The 22,500-nt window shown below is 26.5% G+C and overlaps 1 protein-coding gene across 3 annotated transcripts in view; it reads left to right on the top strand.

The window, feature by feature from the left end:
* The window catches only part of LOC124810307 (nicolin-1), a 37,429-nt gene that overhangs the window by 812 nt on the left and 14,117 nt on the right, over positions 1-22,500 (top strand). For 2 of the 3 annotated variants that reach the window (XM_065787856.1, XM_065787857.1), the window contains exons 3-4: positions 12,110-12,201; positions 12,438-12,551. In XM_065787856.1, coding sequence (XP_065643928.1) covers positions 12,110-12,201; positions 12,438-12,551 — 206 coding nt within the window. Of the gene's footprint in view, positions 1-12,109; positions 12,202-12,437; positions 12,552-21,673; positions 21,768-22,500 lie in introns of those variants that run through there. The other variant, XM_065787858.1, reaches the window with a different exon arrangement.

The raw sequence follows: 22,500 nt of genomic DNA, 5'->3' as shown, positions 1-22,500 counted from the left end.
TTTTGAGTTAAGTTAACATAAACACTCATTAGTATATGCTTTATCACTTCCAAAAGGCACCAGACCTTATATTCGTATAATTATACATAATTATTATATGAATATAAGGTCTGCTGCATTTTGGAAGTGATAAAGCATATAATAATGAGTGTTTATGTTGACTTAACTCAAAACCAACAAAAAATGACTCAGTGCGTTCTGGCAGAATACCCTCGATATATATATATATATATATATATATATATATATATATATATATATATATATATATATATATATATATATATATATGTATATATATATATATATATATATATATATATATATATATGTATACATATATATATATATATATATATATATGTATATATATGTATACATATATATATATATATATATATGTATATATATGTATATATATATATGTATATATCTATGTATATATATGTATATATATATATATATATATATATATATATATATATATATATATATATATATATATATATATATATATATATATATATATATATATATATATAGATTGTTGCATTTGGGAGTACGGAAAGAAAAAAATGATTCTTATGCCAACAAATACATCACTTTTAATTACTTTTGACTTTCGTCCAACATTTGCGTGTTGTCAGAAAGTTAAAACCATTAATTTAATTACAAATTAATCGTTTTTTAAAAAAACCGCAAAAACGCAAATTTAATTGACCAGAATGTTTTTAAAAGCATTCTGAATGTTTTTAAAACATTCTGATTGTTTTTTTGGGGCAGGCAGTCTATTAAGTAACGAAAAAAAAATTCCAGTCTTACATTTTAATTTTTACTTTTTGTCAACAAAACTTTCTGACTATCAGTTAGGAGTTATATATATATATATATATATATATATATATATATATATATATATATATATATATATATATATATATATATATATATATATATATATATATATATATATATATATATATATATATATATATATATATATATATATATATATATATATATATATATATATATATATATATATATATATATATATATATATATATATATATGGAGAGAAAGAGCTATATATATAGAGAGAGAGTTATATAGGTGTAAAAGAAACCCATGACTTAGTAATAGAGTTAAGTCAAGTCAGAAAGATAAATTTGAGAGTGTAGATTAGTATTGCACAGAAAGTGCAATCATACACTTAATTTGCTTAAGCTAATTAAAGTATATATTATATTAATTTATATCATAAGAAAGGTTGACATATTATGTACATTTTTGCTCAAAAATGTACATAATATGTCAACCTTTCTTATAATCAAAAAAACCTAATGAAACATAACATAATCTAGATATGAGACTTAACTAAAATACGTCTCAAATATAGATTACCTTTCAGTTATGTTTCAGTTTACACTTTTAAAAAAATGCTTTTTTATAGGTTTAAATAAAATAATTGAGACATTACTTTGCAAATTAAAACTTTTTTTTTTTCGTGACAAATTAGCTTCAAAAAAAAAAAGTAACTAATCAAGATGAATCTTTTTTACAATTAAAATGAATGATGATAATTAGCAGTTTAAAAAAAAAATTTTTTTTAGATACAAATGTCTTGACAAACGCATTGTTAAATACCATAACTCATGAGTTATGGTATTTAACAAAAATGTTTTATTAAAAATATTATTTGTATAATTGATTATTTATGTATTTGATTATTGAAAATGCATTAACATGTTTATCAAAACTATTGTAATTTAAAAAAAATTTTAAAAAATTAACCTACGCTTGTGAGTTAGTTTTTATAAAAAAACTTCTTAAAGGTAAATAGAACTTTTAAAGCTTTAAAAGTAATGTAACTAAAAAGTTAAAAAATATTAAAAAAAAATTAAAAAGTTAAAAAAAATTTAAAAGTTAAAATAACTTATGATACTTAAACAATCTAAGGTACTTATTACTTTTAAAAGTATAACCAATTGAGACATAACGTATTGTAAAACATTTAAAAATGGAAGTGTAATAAAAATAGGCCACAAATATAAGTTTTTTATGTTACATTACGTCTTTTTTTTTTTAAAGTATAACCAATTGAGGCGTAACTTAACGTTAAAAAAATCTGTTTGAGACATATTTTAGTTTAGTAAAAAAACAAACAAGACGTAACGTTGCGAATTAAGACTTTATTTTTTTTCATGACAAAGTAACCAATTGAGGTGAAGCTATTTTATTATAAAAATAAAATAAAAGATAGTATTTAGCAATATGGCAATAATGAACAAACATTTACTGTATTTTCAAGTTTATTTACTTAATATTTAAGTTAAGGTATAAATTTTTGTAAAATATTTGTTTTTTAAACTTTTTCATTTATTACTCATAGAAAAATATAGAAAAGTTTAAAAAAAAAAAGTTTAATGCAACTCAGCTAAAGAGAAATTAAGAGGAAAATAAGGAAAAATATAATCCGGATTTTTTCCGAATATTTTACCCAAACAATTTTCCAGATTTTTAAAATATGACCTGGATGATCTATGGTTATAAGGTTTGATATTCAAAGAAAGAAAATGGATTAATAAAAGTTTTATAGCATGAAGGAAATAGATACAGTAAAAGAATGCAACTTAATGAATAAAAAGCCAAGCAAGAATTAGTTTTGGTTTATCGTCATTGAGAAAATAGCTCATTTGAGCATTGACCATGATTGTATTTGTAGAAAAATGAAAACAATGCAACCTTACAACAATAGGAGAGTGGCTCAAGCTTGGCAGATAAAGCAGGTCTAATCACATTTACAATGTGCTTTTAGGCTTTGTCTGAGAGTAAGAGGGTTGTTATTTGTCAATATAGAAATGCCAACAATATTGCAATATTTTTTTTGCAGTAAATAAATGAATTTTTTTGTCTAACAAAAATTGCGGATTTTAAGTCTAAAACATAAATCCATAAGCCACTGCAAGCCTTACATTGTTACAGAAAAGAGATGAGATTTAAAATCGACTGCTTGTAACAAGTTGTTCTAAGCAATTAAAAAGTGAAGATTTTTTGTCAAGGCAAGAGTATAAAGTAGAGTCACCAGCAAATAGAGCCACTTTAGATTTCATAAAGATTATTATTGTATATATGAGACAATACAGGAGCAAAGATGTAAACTTGTGGTACCCTTTAAGTTACTTGAAATGATGAAAAGGGTAGGCCTTCAAGAATAACTTAACAACCTCAAAACCTTTATATAAAGAAAATAATAGCAGAGTGAAGACTAATCATAGGATAGTTTGAGAGGTTAAAGTGTTTTCTAGAATTTTGAAAAATTGAAACCACTTATTTAGCACTTTTTAAAAGTTTAGCAAAAATTGAAGAGAGTTCTGGAAAACACTTTTTTAAGGCTATGATGAAAATCTATTCTGGAGCACAAACTATAGAAGTGTTTAATTGAGAATTAAATTTAGCATTGGAAGCCAGAGTGATTTGGATGTTTAACAATGGGTTGATCTCCTTAACTATCAGGAAGAGTATGTCCATTATATTCAAGAGTCAAACTATAGTAATATCTTTTTGCAAATAACTTCGCTTTATTCTGAGCAGAAGTAAAAAGATCTGACCTATGAATTTATTTAGATGCTGCCATATAATATCCTTTCATTGTTGTATAAACTTTAATATTTGTATGGTGTAGTATTTGCAGAAAAAGAAGAGGATCAGATGGATGTGTGGTGTGACTCCAGCAAGACAAGAAAAAGAGACATAGTCTTAGACAAATTAGAAAAAACGTTGTATCGATCAACTTTTGTTAGAAAAGATTAAAGTAATTTAGGTATCAGCATGTAGAGAGATAGCAGCTTCAGTAGGAAATAGTAGTGGTAGAAGTAAGTAAACTCAAAGAGAGTGCAGAGAGATGCCTTACATATTGTATGAATGAGCTTTAGTTTAAAAAAAAACGCTCTAGATTGTTTATATTAGAGAAACAGCATAAAAGAGGAAGGCTAAAGCCTAATGATAATGATCATGATGATGATGATGATAATAATGATGATTATGATAATCATGTTGATCATAATAATGCATATATATGCATTTATATACAAAATATAACATGAATTTTGAATAAAAATTATATACTTTAGGATGTATAAATATTTATCCAGTCCCAGTCACAAACCTGGCCTTGGCTATATTTTATCAAACAAAGCCCCAGCCCTGGTCAAATATCAACCCCGGCCACTTACTACCTTGTCTAGCTACCATGTTTAAGTCTTTTTTTCATATATACATATACATATACATATATATATATATATATATATATATATATATATATATATATATATATATATATATATATATATATATATATATATATATATATATATATACTGCTGGTTTAGGTGAGCAGTCTGGCGTCATACTGAAATAGCCTGCTGCTGGGGGTTTCAGTATGTTTATATGTTGGGTCTCAAAAGAAGCAAAATTGTATAAAAATTTCAAAAATAATCATCATTTTTTAAAAAAAATTAAGGAAAAAAAATTTAAATATATTTATATACAAATGTGTGTGTGTGTATATATATCAGGCTTGGTCAGGAAGTGGGAGTGATCGCTCTTGATTACTGACCACGGAAATAATACTTAGTTGCAAAAAACTGGCCAGATTTTTTAGTTGTTTTGAGAACATTTCAAAAAACAAAAAAAAAGTGCAAAAAAGATTAATTGGACTGATGAAAGACAGTTACAAAAAAGAAAAAGAAAAAAATAGGAAAAGAAAATAACGCAAAAAAAACTTAAGCAAAATAAATTACGTTTAGAACAAATATTTTTGAAACACCGCATAGGAATAATGAATATTTTATGCTTTGTGTAGCTTGAAAAGTTTAACATATTTGAAACAATTCTTCTTAGTTAGATAAACAAGTGAAATAATTAAATCATTGAGAAATTAAATTAACTAGATAAAAATCAACTAAAAAGGTTAAAAATACTTTATGAAGAGGAAGTGGAACTGCTTCACAATACCGCTGATGATGTTTAGTGAGTGGGCTTTTTAATCTTAATTAGTATTTAAAACAGAAAAAAGTATAAAAGTATATAAGTAGAAAAGGGGCCCGAGTTTACACTGAAAGTTTCAATATTTATCAGTTACTAGTATGTTTTTTAATTCTTAAGGCCGATTTTCACTTTTAATTTTTATTGTAGTTTTGAGAAATAATTTTTTTGTTGATAACAAGGGGGGGGGGGGCTTAATGAGCTTAGGGTGACTGAGAAAATTTTATTTTATTTTATTTGATAATAATGATAACTCATCAGAAATATATATATATATATATATATATATATATATATATATATATATATATATATATATATATATATATATATATATATATATATATATATATATAAATATAAATATAAGTATATATATGTATATATATAGGCCTCAGCGGGAGTAAATGAGCACAAGAATGGAGAAAAGCTCTTCTAAAACATACATGGCAAGCCATGTGAGCTACTTCTCTGAACATCTTCCTATGAGAGCTTTTGGTTTTTGCACAAGCTATCTGTTTATTCATTAAAATTGCTTGTTAAATACAAAATTTTGTTTTTCACTTGTTACAACCATATGTTTGTAACTTTAATGTTACAAGAATATACATAACAAAAAAGCTTTATTTATTGCATCGTGAAAATTTCTTTAGACAAGAATTGTCTTTTGTTTTTATACTAGTTATCAATTTATTCATTAACAATTTATTTGATTAAAATTTTGGCAAAGAGCTATAAAAGTTATTATTGCTTATAAAAAATGTTTTATATTTTCTTATTGAATAATTAAAATAATTAAAAGTTCCACTGTAAAAGTGAAATTAATGCAATATAATATGCAATTTATTATGCAATAATTTAGAGTGTAATAGTTTTATTTTTTATCATAGATAAATAATTCTATACTTATCAATATAGTTTAGAATGTAATAGTTTTATATTTATCAGTTAGTCACATCTAATCAAAAACATTTACATTTAAATTAGCACTCTTTTTTTAATTTTTTTGTAAATTTTTTAAATTTTTTTATTTGCAACAAGTGTCCCTTTTAAAAAGCATTGCAGTTTATTGTGCAATTAATTTATTATTTTTTTTATAAAATTGACTTTTCATTTAAGTTACAATGATAGTTATACTTTTGAGAGAAAAAAATATACTTCTGCAAGAGATGCAAATTGCTCCCATAAACCATTTTAAGGGAGTGTGGGCGAGAGGTAGAGCAAAAGCCCTCGCTTCCTGCCAAGACCTGTATATATATACATATATATATATATATATATATATATATATATATATATATATATATATATATATATATATATATATATATATATATGTATGTATATATATATATACATATATATTATATATATATAATATATATATATATATATATATATATATATATATATATATATATGTATATATATATATACATATATATATACATAATATATATATATATATATATATATATATATATATATATATATATATTATATATATATATATATATATATATATATATATATATATATATATATATTATATATATATATTAGGGTGGTTCTAAAAATAACATTTTTTTAAAATGTCTGATGGCACCCCCTAAATGTGTTTATGCCATAAATTAAAACTACTTTTAAAAAATTTTTGAATAAAAAAATTTTTTGGGGTCGCTCAAGACCCTTGAAAACTATCCTTTTTTTTAACAAAAATTAAAAAGTACATATTTTCATAGTTTTTTTAAATAAACTTTTTTAATTTGTGTTTTCATAAATTTTTTTATTATTTTTGAAATTTATATAAAATTTCACTTTTTTTAAGACCCAACATGATATGCTTTTAAAGAAATTTTTTTTTCAAAATATTAGGGACTCGTCTGATGTTTAAGGGTATTGAGTGACCCCTAAAAATTTTTTTTATTCAAAAATTTTTTAAATGTAGTATTAATTTATTACATAGAACACATTTAGGGGGTGCCATCACATATTTTCAAAAAACGTTGTTTTAGAACCACCCTAATATATATATATATATATATATATATATATATATATATATATATATATATATATATATATATATATATATATATATATATATATATATATACAAAGCTTTGATGTCGTTAGAAATTTTTTTCCATATTTTGTTGACAAAAAGTAAAAATTAAAATGCAAGACCGGAATTATTTTTTTTTATTAATTGATAGACTGCCTGCCCCAACCAAACCCTCAGTCGATGTAGCAACACTCCCTTGCGGGTCAGGCTAAAAGATAGTAGATGTAGCAGCACTCCCTTGTGGGTCAGGCTATTTGTCAGTCGATGTAGCAGCACTCCCTTGCGAGTCAGGCTATTTGTCAGTCGATGTAGCAGCACTCCCTTGCGAGTCGGGCTATAAGATAGTCGATGTAGCAACACTCCGCGCATGATTTACAGTAAAAAAAAATAAAAATAAAAACATTTTATTAAAAATATTAAAAATAAAAACATTTTATTAAAAATATTAAAAATAAAAACATTTTATTAAAAATATTAAAAATAAAAACATTTTATTAAAAAAATTAAAAATAAAAACATTTTATTAAAAAAAATAAAAATAAAAACATTGTTTATATTGTTAAAAACATTCATAATGTTTTTAAAACATTCTGGTCAATTAAATTTGCGTTTTTGTGGTTTTTTAAAAAAATGATTTATTTGTAATTAAATTAATGGTTTTTACTTTCGTCCAACACGCAAAAGTCAAAAGTAATTAAAAGTGACGTATGTGTTGGCGTAAGAATCACTTTTTTCCTTCCGCTCTTCCCAAAGACAACAAACTATATATATATATATATATATATATATATATATATATATATATATATATATATATATATATATATATATATATATATATATATATATATATATATATATATATATTATAAAGTAGTAGAAAATCACTTGATAAAATTTTTTTTTATTTAACACTGTGTTTCATCAATAAAGACTCATCAGAAATGAATGATCAAATTAATTTATACCAAAAATTAAATTAAAAGAAGTCACGAATGCCTTAACTACTGTAAATTTTCACACATTTGTGGAATATGCTGACGCTATTATAAAAAGAATTCTTTAGAATTGATTACTTTTGCTTTTTTAAAAATTTTTTTACAAAGGTGGGGTTTTTTATATTTTTTACAAAGGGGGGTTTAATGTAATTATTATTTGAACTCACTCATTCTTATAGTTTTTTAGGAGAAACTTATTTTTGTGCTTGCATTTAGAAATTAATTCTGATTTTTTGTTTAATAAACATTCTTGGTTTGCATGTGTAATAATTTCAAAATTTTCTTGCAGGCATAGTATGCATTTTTTGGAAATATTGTTATATGCAAGTGCTGTTTTAAGGATGGACCAATTCAGTATAAAACCATTAATATTTTTATCTTTTAATTTCCATATATTATTTGACAGCATGGTTTCTTTTGAATACTTTTTATTTTTAAAGGTTTGCTTATGATTGGCAAAACATTTTTTCCATTCAGGGAAATTCCAAATGAAATCATCCAAAAAAAATATTTTTGACACCCTTATGTTTCAGAATTTGTTCATTTTTACCTCACTTGCAGTCCATATTAAAGAAATTATAACTGCGAAAATTTTAGTTAAAAATACACATGGGCTCCAGAGATATCGTCAGTTTAAATAATGCTGACTCAGCATTTTAGTGATTATCTGAAGCGTCTACAAAGCAACTTTGACATATAGTATCTTCATAATGGCTTGGGGAAATTTCCTAAAATTTGGTATGCCAATAGATTTTTACTTGCGGAATTCAAAAAGAGCACCCTCAAGACTCGATTGTCTCAGGAAATGTCTCATTTATCCAATTTTGTTCAAAATTATTGACTTGTAAATTCATGATTTTTGGAGGTAAAATGAAGGCTGTGGCCCAAAATCCTGAATAAAAAGTTTAATTGTATATCATTATTTTATCTTAGGTCCACTAAAAAAAGTTAAATTCATCAATTGTCTCTATTACTTGGACAAAATTTGCGTTTAAAAGTTGGATCTTTTTAGAAAAATTTAAATTTTGTAACGAAAGCAATTGAAATGTTTTTAAAAACATTTATTTGAATAAAACATCAAATAGTGTTATTTATCGATTAGTTTAGGATGTTTATAATCATTGGCCAAGGGAGGGCCAGGGGGCCTCTGACCATTTGCTTCCCCCCCCAATCTCCCTGGATTTTTTTTTTGCATTAAAAGATATAATAATAAATAATTACTAAAATACTTAAACTTAAACTAAAAAAAAAATTATGTTTTTAAATTGAATTTTAAAAATTATTTATTATTATATCTTTTATGCATTAAAAAAAATCAAAAAAAAAAACAACCAGGGAGATGGGGGGGAGAATTGGTCAGAGGTCCCCTGGCCCTCCCTTGGCCAATGATTATAAACATCCTAAACTAGTCAATAATTAACACTATTTGATGTTTTATTCAAATAAATGTTTTTAAAAGCATTTCAATTGCTTTCGTTACAAAATTTAAATTTTTCTAAAAAGGCCCAATTTTTAAACACAAATTTTGACCAAGTATTAGAGAAACAATTGTTGAATCTAACTTTTTTTAGCAGACCTAAGATAAAATAATGATATAAAATTAAACTTTTTATTCTGGATTTTGGGCCACAGCCTTCATTTTACCTCCAAAAATCATGAATTTACAAGTCAATAATTTTGAACAAAATTGGATAAATGAGACATTTCCTGAGACAATTGAGTCTTGAGGGTGCTCTTTTTGGATTCCGCAAGTAAAAATCTACTGGCGTACCATATTTTAGGAAATTTCCTCAAGCCATTATGAAGATACTATATGTCAAAGTTGCTTTGTAGTTGCTTCAGATAATCACTTCAGATAATCACAAGCACAGTTTTTGCAAAGTTAAAAAAATTTTACGCCTAAATAATTTTTTCGTGGCGCAATAAATGTATATTATTGTAACATTAACATTACAAACATATGCTAGTAACAAGTATAAACTAAATTTTGTATTTAATAAGCAATTTTTATATAAATAAACAGATAGCTTGTGCAAAAACTAAAAGCTCTCATAAAAAGCAGTTTAGAAAAGCAGCTTGCATGGCTCGCCATGTTGGTTTAGGCAGAGCTTTTCTCTGCTCTCGCCCTCATTTACTCCTGCCGAGGCCTGTATTGGACAATTGTTTACAATTACAATTTTCTGTAGTTAGTTCATTTTGGATTTCTTTTTTGTTTAACAAAGCCTTATTGTGACCTTTTATAATTCTTTCCATATTTTTTGTGCAACTGTAGCTAACTTTAATTATATTTCGATTAAAAGTTTTATGTAATTCATCAGAGGGTGGAAATGCTTATCGACCAATTTTAAAAACACTTTTCCTATATTAGTTGGAACATTTTTGCTTTATGGGGGGTTGAACCAAATTATATTTCTAGGTCTATTTTTCTTTTTTGTATTCTTTTTTTCAGGGTCAAATTTTAATTCAAAATTTTCAAAACCACTTTTTTTAAAGGCATCTACAAATATTCGTTTAGAGGAGTTGAATACATTTTCATTAGAGGAGTTTTAGTTTAGGCGGTTATTAATTGAAATCGGGATTTGTTTTAGAATTTGAGGTGGATGATTTGAGTTAATATTAATATACAATAATTCATCGTTTCGTTTTTTTAAAAGGCTTATATGAATTTTCAGAGAGGTTAAATGTGACATCAAGCAAATTCACAATTTTTAAATTTATGTTTATTTCAATTTGAAAGCCAATATTTAAAAATTTTTTTATATCTTTTCTAATTTTATCAAGCTGTGGATTTTTTACGCATTACTATTAAACCATCGTCACAATAAAGGCCTAAATCTTTTATATTGATTATTTTACTTAATAAATCTAAAATATATAGTCCAACAAATTCACAAATTTCTGCTCCGTCATAACTGCTCATTGTTACATCAAAGCAGTCATGTATGTTTTTCTTTTTCCAAGTTTTCTTATTAAAATAAAGTAAGGTTTTTCTACAATGTTTTAAATAAAATAAAAAAATATTTATAGTGATTGTTTAAAATTAAAGTATTTCGTGTAAATTTACAAATAATTTTATATTTAAATATTTTTTATACATGTATTTTTTATGATAAATTTAAATGTTTGAAACTATTTTTCTGTTTTTCTAAAAATCTTTTGAAAGATAAATTTTTACTACAACCTGGCCGACTATGCGTTCCCTATCCTTCTTTAATTAGGCAAATATGATGCATTGTATACTTTCATCTAATTTATTACACTAAATGAGAAAAGATTCAAATAAATTTTAATTTATTTAATTTCAGAAATATTATAATAAAATTATCAGTATAAATATAGAAAATATCAGTATAATTATAGTAAACTTATAATTTATTATAGTAATATAAAAATGTTATATATTATAAAATAAAAATATTATATATAAAAAATATTGTAAATTTATAACAAATATCATTTAAAAAATAATTATTTACAGATACAGTTTTTATTTTAGAAAAATAAAATAACATAAAATTTAGAAAAGAAATTTAGCTCCTGGTTAGATAAAGACATGAAAAAACTTTTATAAAAAATAGACTTATATATATAAAAATTTAAAATTACCTACTTTGTTCCATTAAAAATTAAGTGGTACAGAAAAGATTAAGTTAAAGAAATAAATGAAATCATCAAAGTGTAACAATATTTAATTTAAAATCAAAAACTTGAGTTAACAGTTATATCAAATGATTCAATTGTGCATCATATATTAGAATCGATAATGATAGATGGAAAAGTCGCAACAGTCTAGATCTTTCTATATTTATGAACGGAAATATATTCCATGAGTCCTCTACCCTTTGTCTTCTAAGATTAACGCTTACTTTCGTTTTTCCTTGCAAACCATATATTATAAATAAATCTGATATATTATATATATCAAAAGTAAAGTGTTATTTTACTTTTAGTCTATATAATATATAATATTTATAATTAATAAAAATTTTTAATTTAGGTAACTTTAAGACTCTTTTAAAAAATTTTCGTTTGATGAAATTTTGTCATTATGCAGACGATAGTCAGAATTTCTTTTCAATCAAATCTGAGGTTTGTTTACATTAGGTCAGTTTAAAATATAAAATTATATTTTAAACTAACTTCAATGTATAAACTATATATTGTTTATAAACTAACATTAATAATAATATTTATTGTAATTCTGTATTATTTATGAACTAATATTTATTAATAGTATTTATTATAATAATATATTGTTTATAAACTAATTTTAAACTAAATTTTTTTATAAACTTTTTTGTATTAATTGCATTGCATTGATTCAGGATTTATGTTGCAATGAACCTCTTATTGGTTTGAAGTTTATTTTACGGCAACCATCATCACAGTGGAAATGTTTTAACATTAAAGATATCAAAATCTACAGAAGCACATCTAAAGTAATTCACAGTTATTTCAATAAATTGATGTTTAATGTTCATATTTTGTCAATAATTATTCTTTACTGATTGCTAACTTTTTTTCTTTTTTCATTTTTCAAATTTGACAAATATTTTCTTTTACAAAAACTTTCTTGTAGTTTACTTTTCTTTAACAGGTCTTAATAGTTATTTCCTTAAAAAAGTGGTTATTAAAATACCAAGATTAATAATTTAATAACCTTATCAATAAAATACCAAGATTAATAGCTTAATAACCTCATCAATAAAAACCAAGATTAATAGCCTAATAACCTCATCAATAAAATACCAAGATTAATAATTTAATAACCTTATCAATATAATACCAAGATTAATAGTTTAATAACCTCATCAATAAAATACCAAGATTAATAGCTTAATAACCTTATCAATAAAATACCAAGATTAATAGTTTAATAACCTTATCAATAAAATACCAAGATTAATAGTTTAATAACCTCATCAATAAAATACCAAGATTAATAGTTTAATAACCTTATCAGTAAAATACCAAGATTAATAGTTTAATAACCTCATCAATAAAATACCAAGATTAATAGTTTAATAACCTTATCAATAAAATACCAAGATTAATAGTTTAATAACCTTATCAATAAAATACCAAGATTAATAGTTTAATAACCTTATCAATAAAATACCAAGATTAATAGTTTAATAACCTTATCAATAACGCTTTTGTTCTTCCTTTATTTTTTTTACCTTTTTATTTTCTTTCAAAATATGAATCTTGACAAGTAACTTTTCTAAAACACATAAGGTTGGGTGAATAAAAAAAAGCAATTTCTTTTACTCAGCATTTTTAGAGTAATTGCTCAGCTTTATGTGAATAAAAACTTGAGTAAAATCGCTCAAATTTTATTCATGTAAAGCTGAGCAGTTACTTCAAAAATGCTGAGTAGAAGCAATTGCTTTTTTTTATTCACCCAGCCTATTTATTGTTTTTTTTTTTGTTTTTTTGTGTGTGTTTTAAATAAATTTTTTTTCCCACAAATCTTCCTTCAAAAAAATCAGAATAAAAAGTTTGTTTTATATCTAAATGCTTGCAATCTAAATGAAATTATATAAAAAGTCTTTTAAATCTAAAAAAAGTATAATTTTACCTTTGTCAAATTTATCTGTTGAGTTTAATTGTTTTAGTTAAAAATTGACTTTATAAGATTAAAATATTTATGATTGTTTACATATATAATTTATATTTAAGATATTATGTTTATATAATCCCATGTAAATATATAATTTGATTAACTTACATTGTGGTAAGAAATCAAATAATAACATTATTAGATGATGACAACAATCAAAATAATCAAAATCAGAAGAATATAATTAAATTAATATAATTATGTTAATTTATATGCCATTTTTAAAGCTTATAAATTAACATAATGCCTTAATTTAATTACATTTAAAAGTTACCTTTATTTATTAAATGAACATTAAAAAAAGTTATAGTTAACAAAAAAAAATTAATTTTTGGTGATGATTTTCTGATCATTTTGAGACCAATTTAACTTTTCATGAAATGGATGCCTTTCTATCTCTTCAATCCCAAAATAGAGTTGTTGAAGAAGTTGTTTTTTTTAATTCTTTCAAAAGCCATTATGTGAACATTAAGAGACGTATTTGTAATTAAAGGAACAAAATTTATTCCCAAACTTAAAAGCTCTATTTCATCGTCTGTTAGGTGATGTTTTTTGATATGTTGGTTACTAATGTATTGCTGAATTTTTGTATGAAATTTGACTTAGCTTGAATGATTTCTTACCATTAAAAAGGCCAATAAAAGGGAGGTATTTGTATTTTAGACAAAACTGACTATGAAGAGAAGATCTTTCAACTTTTATCAGATAAAAACAGATACAAACAACTTTCAGAAGATCTAACAAAAAGTAAAGCAAAAGATGACAACCTTATTGACTGTATGGCTCTTCATCTTATGATTGATAAAAAAACAGAGTTTCTACGCCAAAAAAAACCCCTTCTTACACCCTTATTTTATGGTCTTCCCAAAATTTATACGATAGATATTACCTTAAGACCAATTGTTTCTGATTGTTATGGGAATCAACCAGAAACAATCAACTGACAACCTATCGTCCTTCAACACAGAATTAATTCTACCATTTGCTGAACAATTATCAGCATATTTTAAAGATACCACGCATTTTCTAAAACTTCAACCACATGTACTAGAAACCAACAAATATATCCTTTTGGGGAGAAATATAGGAGGATACCACAATGCATGTCAGATTACCGCTCACTGATTATATGCTTGGATCTAAAATCTCACTTTGTGACACATTGTTCCACACCAATGCGTAGTCATAGCTCTTTTGGTTAAGAATGATGGCTTGTGGTTACTGTGCTGACACTCGCGCACCAATTCATTCCACACCAATGCGTAGTCATAGCTCTTTTGGCTAAGATTAATAGCTTGTGGCCATGCACACATTAGTCAGCTGTGGTGACTAATGTGTGCATGTGCATTCACTCAATTAATATTACCTAATATATTTTTCATTTTTTTAGCGTGCTAACTCTCTATTCACAGAATTACTAGTGGACAAATACCTATAGAGACACTGTACTGACGAACCACCCTTAGTTTACCACCTACAATGCTAAATAACTTCTCCATAACTTTCTAAAACAATGGATCAATCTTCATGTCAACTAAGGAACAAAGGAAATTCGGTCCATTAACAATGAAAGAGTTGTTTGAAATGCAAAACATCCCTTTCACAATAAGATAAGAGTGGAAACAGTAAGAGCTACCACTGAAATGATTATTTGAATAGTTACAAACAAATCAGACCACAACCTTACTGAAGCAGATTGGCAAGTATTAAGTAGAGGACTGGGATATATCTAAAATGACCAATATGTCATATTATTCAAAATGACCAATATGTTCTAGAAAGAATGTTTGCAGATCTCAAAATTAAAAAAAAATTGTTACTTAAAATTTATTTTAAGAACAATGAAGAACCACTCCAATGGATACCTATGAAAAGGAAATTCAATATAGTTTATAAACCTCCTGTATCCAATAACGCAAATTTAAATCTTTTCTTTTAAAGGATTAAAAGAGAAACAAACATGATGCTAAATGAGAGGAAAAAGATAACATACCCCAACCTAATGCAAGATATTAACAATATTATTATACTCCATAAAGATAGTATAGAAGCTATTAAATTACTTTTTAATAACACACCACATGACCTAAGACCATCCATTTCACTACCTTCAGCATATATGCAGATTATGATTGACACCATTCTCACAAACACAATATTTCAATTTGACAACTGAAACTATTCACAAATGACAGGAACTTTGATGGGTACACGCATGGCACCACCATATGCTAACATATTCATGGGCACACTTGATGAAGCCATTACTAAACAATTCAAACACTGCATCACCTTCTACAAAAGATTCATTGATGACATTTCCTTCATATCCACAGGCTCTATAGAAGATCTCCATCACGTTACAACATTTATAAACAACCTTAACCCCATCATTAAATTTAGGTTTAACCACTCTGATACCTCAATTGACTTTATGAACCTAACTCTCTACAATAACCATATAGGAAAAATACAGAACACACTTCACCAAAAACCCACCAACACACTGAGCCTTCTACATTTCAGTTCATACCACTCACATCACATCAAATATCATCGATAGCCAAGAAATGAGACACAATAGACTTATACATGACCCTCACCACCTATCCAGGAAACTCCTCACATTAGCGCACCAATTGGTCCTTAAGGAGAACCATCTTGAGATCATCAACAGAAACATCACCAAAGTCCTACAACATGCATACAGAAAGACCTTATTCACAAAAGCAAAGAACCTGATGACAACCACATCTTCCCCATAGTCGCACCAACAAGAAATATGGATTATTAATGTTATACTACACAACCTTATCTACAGCGACCCAGAATTCTCCCCACTGTTTCCACCAGTACCCACCCTCACACACAGAGGCCGTGTTCAGCAGATGGGACATGCTTCTACCCCCACTTGCATGTTATGATTTTGTATTTTGAATAATTTTACGTAGAAAACATACTAGCTATGTTGTGCATGTTTGATACTTTATTATATGGTTATTTAAGTACAAATTGTTATATCATTACTAACTCGATGATGAAAGATATGCAAGAATATACAAGAAGGCTTTTACAAATGCCCCTAATGCAAGTAAACTTAGGCATAATTACATAAAAATACTAGACATTTGATTAACACATTAAACTGCTATTTTAGGATAAACACACAATATAGATATTCCTTTGCCAAACCACGGAGAATGCAAACCCAACATCTAGTACAAGCATTGATAGAGAACAGAACAACAAATGAATGGAGTATGCTTCCACCCTATGAACACCTGGCCACTATCCATACACTTTATATTCTGAAACAAAACGACAACCGACACTGAAACATTTTAATTGACAATCTTTTTCATTGGTAACGGATGCTATCCATACTTAATACTCAAGTTCTTAATTCTTGGTTTCAGAAAAAACCAGGCAAAATATAACAAAATAATGTACCAACTGCTGTGGCTGGCAAGAAACATGGAGAACCATTCACATAGATAGTTATATTTTGAAATCTATATTAATTCTACAAGATGCCTTAACATGGATCTTTGTCCATGTGAATGACAAAGCATCATAGAAAAACAAAATAATATTATTTATAAATATTATTTTGTTTTTCTATAATACACAGGTGCTTATCAGTTTTCAATTTATTTCATCATCATTTTATATTGTACGCTATATTTAGTCAAGGGAGTCATTATTACACCATTAAATTTAAATAGATTTGTTAACTCATAGGCCATTGTTTTATCATTTGCTTTGGATGTAGTTAGCGCTTGCTGACTATGTGCTTGGATCTAAAATCTCACTTCAAAGCACATCATTCCACACCAGTATGTAGTCGCAGTTCTTTTGGCTAAGAATGATGGCTTTTAGTTTACGGTAATTATTGTGTGCATTCGATCAAATTAAAATCCATTTTGTAGGTGTTACATCTGGCTCTGATGTGTTAGCCCATAAGCGCAAGAAGTGAGTGTGTTTATCTTTCTATTCACTTGATTTGAAAGTGAATGAAAACATAACGAGACTATACCAGACAAATTAATGGAATATACTAATGCACTACACCATCACAATTGTAGATATCAACTGCCTCCAATATCAGTAAATCAAATGTTCTTTGTTGCATATGATCTACACAATAGACTTGTAAATCATGTGTTTTTTCTCTTTCTCTTTGGTATAAGATCTTCAGAGACATTTATCCAAGACTTTTTTTTTTTACATAAGAGCCTCAAGTATTTCCGGTGTTAAGCAAAACACTTCTTTGGATGCATATTGCATTAGCATTGTATCCAAACTGTTCAGCATCAGGGTTATCTAAATGGCACCCTATTTTTCTTTGAGCATTGAAATTTTCCTCTATTGGGTCTTGACAAAATCTATTAGTAAGCACATAAGACATGCCCTCTGCTAACAGAAACTTTATAACTTCCACAATTGAGTTACATGTCATTTTCAAGCCTTCATGAGTCTGATGTGAAATAAACATATTGTCTTGAGCTTCATAAGAGTATTGACAACTAGTAGCATTGTCTACTCTTTCATCTAAAGATCCAATCTTTAAAATAATCCAAAATCTTTTCCAATCTTTGAAATAATCCAAAAAATCATTTAAAAGGAAATTATATCGAAAAACATTTTGGTTTTGAAGGAAAGGTTTTATATTAATTTTATGTTATTCAAGAGATCTACTGTTTACACAATCAAAAAACATGTCCATTTTTTCACAAAAACTAGCTGTCTCTATATGTTCTTCAGTTTCAAAGGTTTTCAAAACAGATGCTACGGTTTGACTTAAGATTTAAGTAGCTAGTTTTACAGTCATAGCAGAGTAAGATTTTATGTGTATGTGCTCATTAGTTAACTTAGGCATAACTTTTAAACCATTGTCTAAATCTTCATAATATAATTGAATAATGTGCTACCACAATAAGTATTTTCCATTGTTCCACAAATAGTGTGTACATTTTCCTGCGCCAGAGTTTAAAAAGCAATTTCGAGCAGTTTTCATCAGGTGTGATGGGTCTGCTACAAAGTAGATGTATCTATCAAATGTAGATGTAATTTGACATACAAAATTATTGTTTATAAAAATAACAGGAGTTATTCCACACACATAATGGTGAAGTTTAATCATTGTTCGGTTTGATGATGCATCATCAGTTACTACAGAAATTTAAAATTACAATTGATGAAGTTTTTTTTCTGACAATATTAGAGATTTTATTTAAAATTTGAATCTAAATATCTTGGGATTTAAATCTAAATATCTTTGGAGCCAAACATAATAAAAGGAAATAAGAATTTTTAATTAGAATGAAAAATAAGAAAATAGTTTGCCAAAAAATGAAGTGAAAGTTAAATTTTGAAACATTTATAGATAAACAAAAAAATTCACTTATAAACAATCACTACAGATAATCTGTGAAATAAATGATTGATTTGTTTACAATATTACTTAGCAATTAACATTAAAAAGTTTGTGTGCACGGTCACGCTTCATTTACACTCTATTTTTGTGTCAAAAGGTTGAACAATAGATTTTATGGAGTTTCTAAACCAGTTAAGTTTACAAACTATGGTTTTTGTTATCACATCTCCCAGCTCTACGAAACTGGATGACTCCATTGGTCACTTTTTGCTATCATTGTGTCGCATAAACAATTATAATGACTTCTTAATTCATGTTTTGTCAATAATTATTTCTTTACTAATTGCTAAACTTTACTAACTGTTTTCTTTTTTTTAGTTCTTTAAATTTTAAAAATATTTTCTTTTACAAAAAGTTTCTAGAAGTTTACTTTTCTTTAACAGGTCTTATTTTCTATAATTATTTTCTTAAAATCAAATACCTTTATTTATAAAGTTATTAAAATACCAAGGTTAGTGGTAGTAAGAAGGTTAGTGGTAGTAAGAAGGTTAGTGGTGGTAAGAAGGTTAGTGATAGTAAGAAGGTAAGAAGTAGTAAGAAGGTTAGTGGTAGTAAGAAGGTTAGAGATAGTAAGAAGGTTAGTGATAGTAAGAAGATAAGAAGTAGTAAGAAGGTTAGTGATAGTAAGGAGGTTAGAGGTGGTAAGAAGGTTAGTGATAGTAAGAAGGTAAGAAGTAGTAAGAAGGTTAGTGATAGTAAGAAGGTTCGAGGTAGTAAGAGAAGAAGTTTATTTTTGTTCTGCATTATGTTGCTATTGTTCTTCCTTTTTTTTTTTTAAACTACTTTACTTTTTTTTACTCATTTACTTAAACAGCCCCATACCTTCCCCTGCTGGGACCAACCAAGACCAAGAAGGGCCTGCTTGTTGGTCTCAGATATTGGTCTCATGTATGCTGGTGTGTGTTTTCCAATATTGGATTGGTAAATTATTAGTCTTTGTAGCGGATGGGGGCTGGGGTTAATTGAACTACTATATATAAAGACAAACTATTTCATTTAAGTTTTATCAACTGATGTAAACAATTCTCAGCTTAAAGTAAATGTAACGTTAGCTATGGATGATATTGATTTTGAACAAGATTGTTTCAGTCAACAGTTAGTAGATAAGCCTTTAATAAATAATATTTGTTGCTATTTACCTAATAGTAGTAATGAAACATATACTTGTTGTAATAATTTGATCATTGTTTATATTGAGTTATACAATAAATATGTCAATTCTAATTCAGACAAGCAATCAGCAGTTATACAGAATACATTGAAAAATCTGAACACCTTGCTGAACCAGTTGGACAGAAACACTTGTAGAAAAACCTAGCAAACTACTTTCAAATTCCAATGTTGATCTATTCACGACATTCTTTCTATCCTTGGTGGTGATATTTCAAAATTTGGAAAAACTGTACTCACAATTCAATACGGCGACTAGGACCAAGGAATTCACTATCATGTTGTTATGTCTGTAAAAGCTCTTGAACCTGGATATTCGATCCCAATATTCTTTCAAGACGAAACTTTCAAGAAACATCTAAGGGATACTGTAGGAACTGCCACCTTGGCAAAGCTCTATGGGGTAGCACAGGATGTGTTGGATCTGTCCAACATTAACTGTCAGCATGTAATTGGTGCTACACTGCTAGACATAGTGCTAGATCTAGAAAATTTTAATTCTATTAAAGTTTTCTGTTATATGTTTCATACTTTTATTATGTCATGTTTTCTTATTAGCTCTTTATTTTTCATAATTCACATTTCATATTTTGATAGAACAAAGGATCAATTTTTGGAATAGAGACCATGTTATTATTGTTAAAATAGATTAAATGAATGTTTATATATGTTCAATATAAATTATTTATATATATTTAATTTATGTTATATATATATATATATATATATATATATATATATATATATATATATATATATATATATATATATATATATATATATATATATATATATATATATATATATATATATATATGTTTAATATATGGGTTATTCCATATCAAATCACCTAGTTTTTTGAAAGTTCCCCAGGGTACCATCTCAGATTTGCTTTAAACTTTGACCACACACAGATCTTATGAAAAAAATACAATCCAGAAAATTTCAGCTTGATTGACTGATTTGTTTGAAAGTTATGATTGAATTAAAAATGACCAAAATCCAAAAAATTTGTGTATCAGGAGCTTACAGCAGTTTTTTTCGATTTTTGACAAACCATAACTTTTTAGATAAAGATGGTGATCACCTGAAATTTTGTAGGATAATAGTTTTTCACCCAAATAATCCATTATTGCAGTTGTTTTTGACTATTCCATCACATGGACTTTTGCCATGTGACGTAGCAAAGAAGTGATGCTCAGCATTTATTTGGTGATCTACAATGTGATAAATTAAGTTTATTAGACATTTGTAGTTTATATAATTTGATGCAGCACCATCACTGAAGTATTTAACTTTATTAACTGTAGGTAGTTTGATTTTGACCATAGGGAGCAACTTTGTGATAAAACAATGGACTGCTGATTGGTCATGACAAAGATGGTCAGAAATTAAACAATAGCATTCACATTTAAGGTAATCTTTTTCATCTTTGTAATAAACAGGGTGTAAAGTAGCTTAATCGGCTTGCCAGTAAAACCCTTGTATAGCATCTTGTACAAACTATAGTTTTCTGCAAAATCCATCAGAATAATGGAGGTATATTGGTCTAATGTTTGTTTTGCCTCTGATAAGTAGGAAGACTGTGCTTCTTTGATAAAATGGTGGTGACAAAGGTCATACAATTTTTCACTTAAAGTTTCAATAAATTCACTAATGCTTGTTTGGACTGTAATAAGTGCAGTTCAGTCAGTTGATACCCATTATTTATATGTGATCTGATCATCAAAATCAAAATCATTCTTTTCAAACACATTTTCTAAGTAAGTCTTCAAATTTATTTTACCAGGGCAGTTGGAACATAGATGAAACATGCAGTTTCGACTATCTATATTACAAACACATACTTTCATTAAATCTTTGTAATATATTAAGTGGCTGTTAGGAAGAGCAGAGCACATCAACTAAGCATTTTGATGGTAAGAACATCTGAGATAGTAAGAACATCACGCAAACTGAGTGGCTTCCACTAATATTAACAGTAAGGCACCACTTTGGCCTTAGTTCACAGAACTTGCTGAATCCAACTTTGTGTTCAGGGTATAACTTCTTAAATTCCAGATGAAGTTCTTTTAAATGAACTAATATTAAGCGTTTTTGTTTATGAACTTTAACATTATTTATATGCACAGAAACAAAGTCTTTTTTTCCTTTTTCT

The sequence above is a fragment of the Hydra vulgaris genome, chromosome 01 (genome assembly GCF_038396675.1).
Source record: "Hydra vulgaris chromosome 01, alternate assembly HydraT2T_AEP".
Taxonomy (NCBI): domain Eukaryota; kingdom Metazoa; phylum Cnidaria; class Hydrozoa; order Anthoathecata; family Hydridae; genus Hydra; species Hydra vulgaris.
This window is presented reverse-complemented; position numbering and strand designations above follow the sequence as displayed.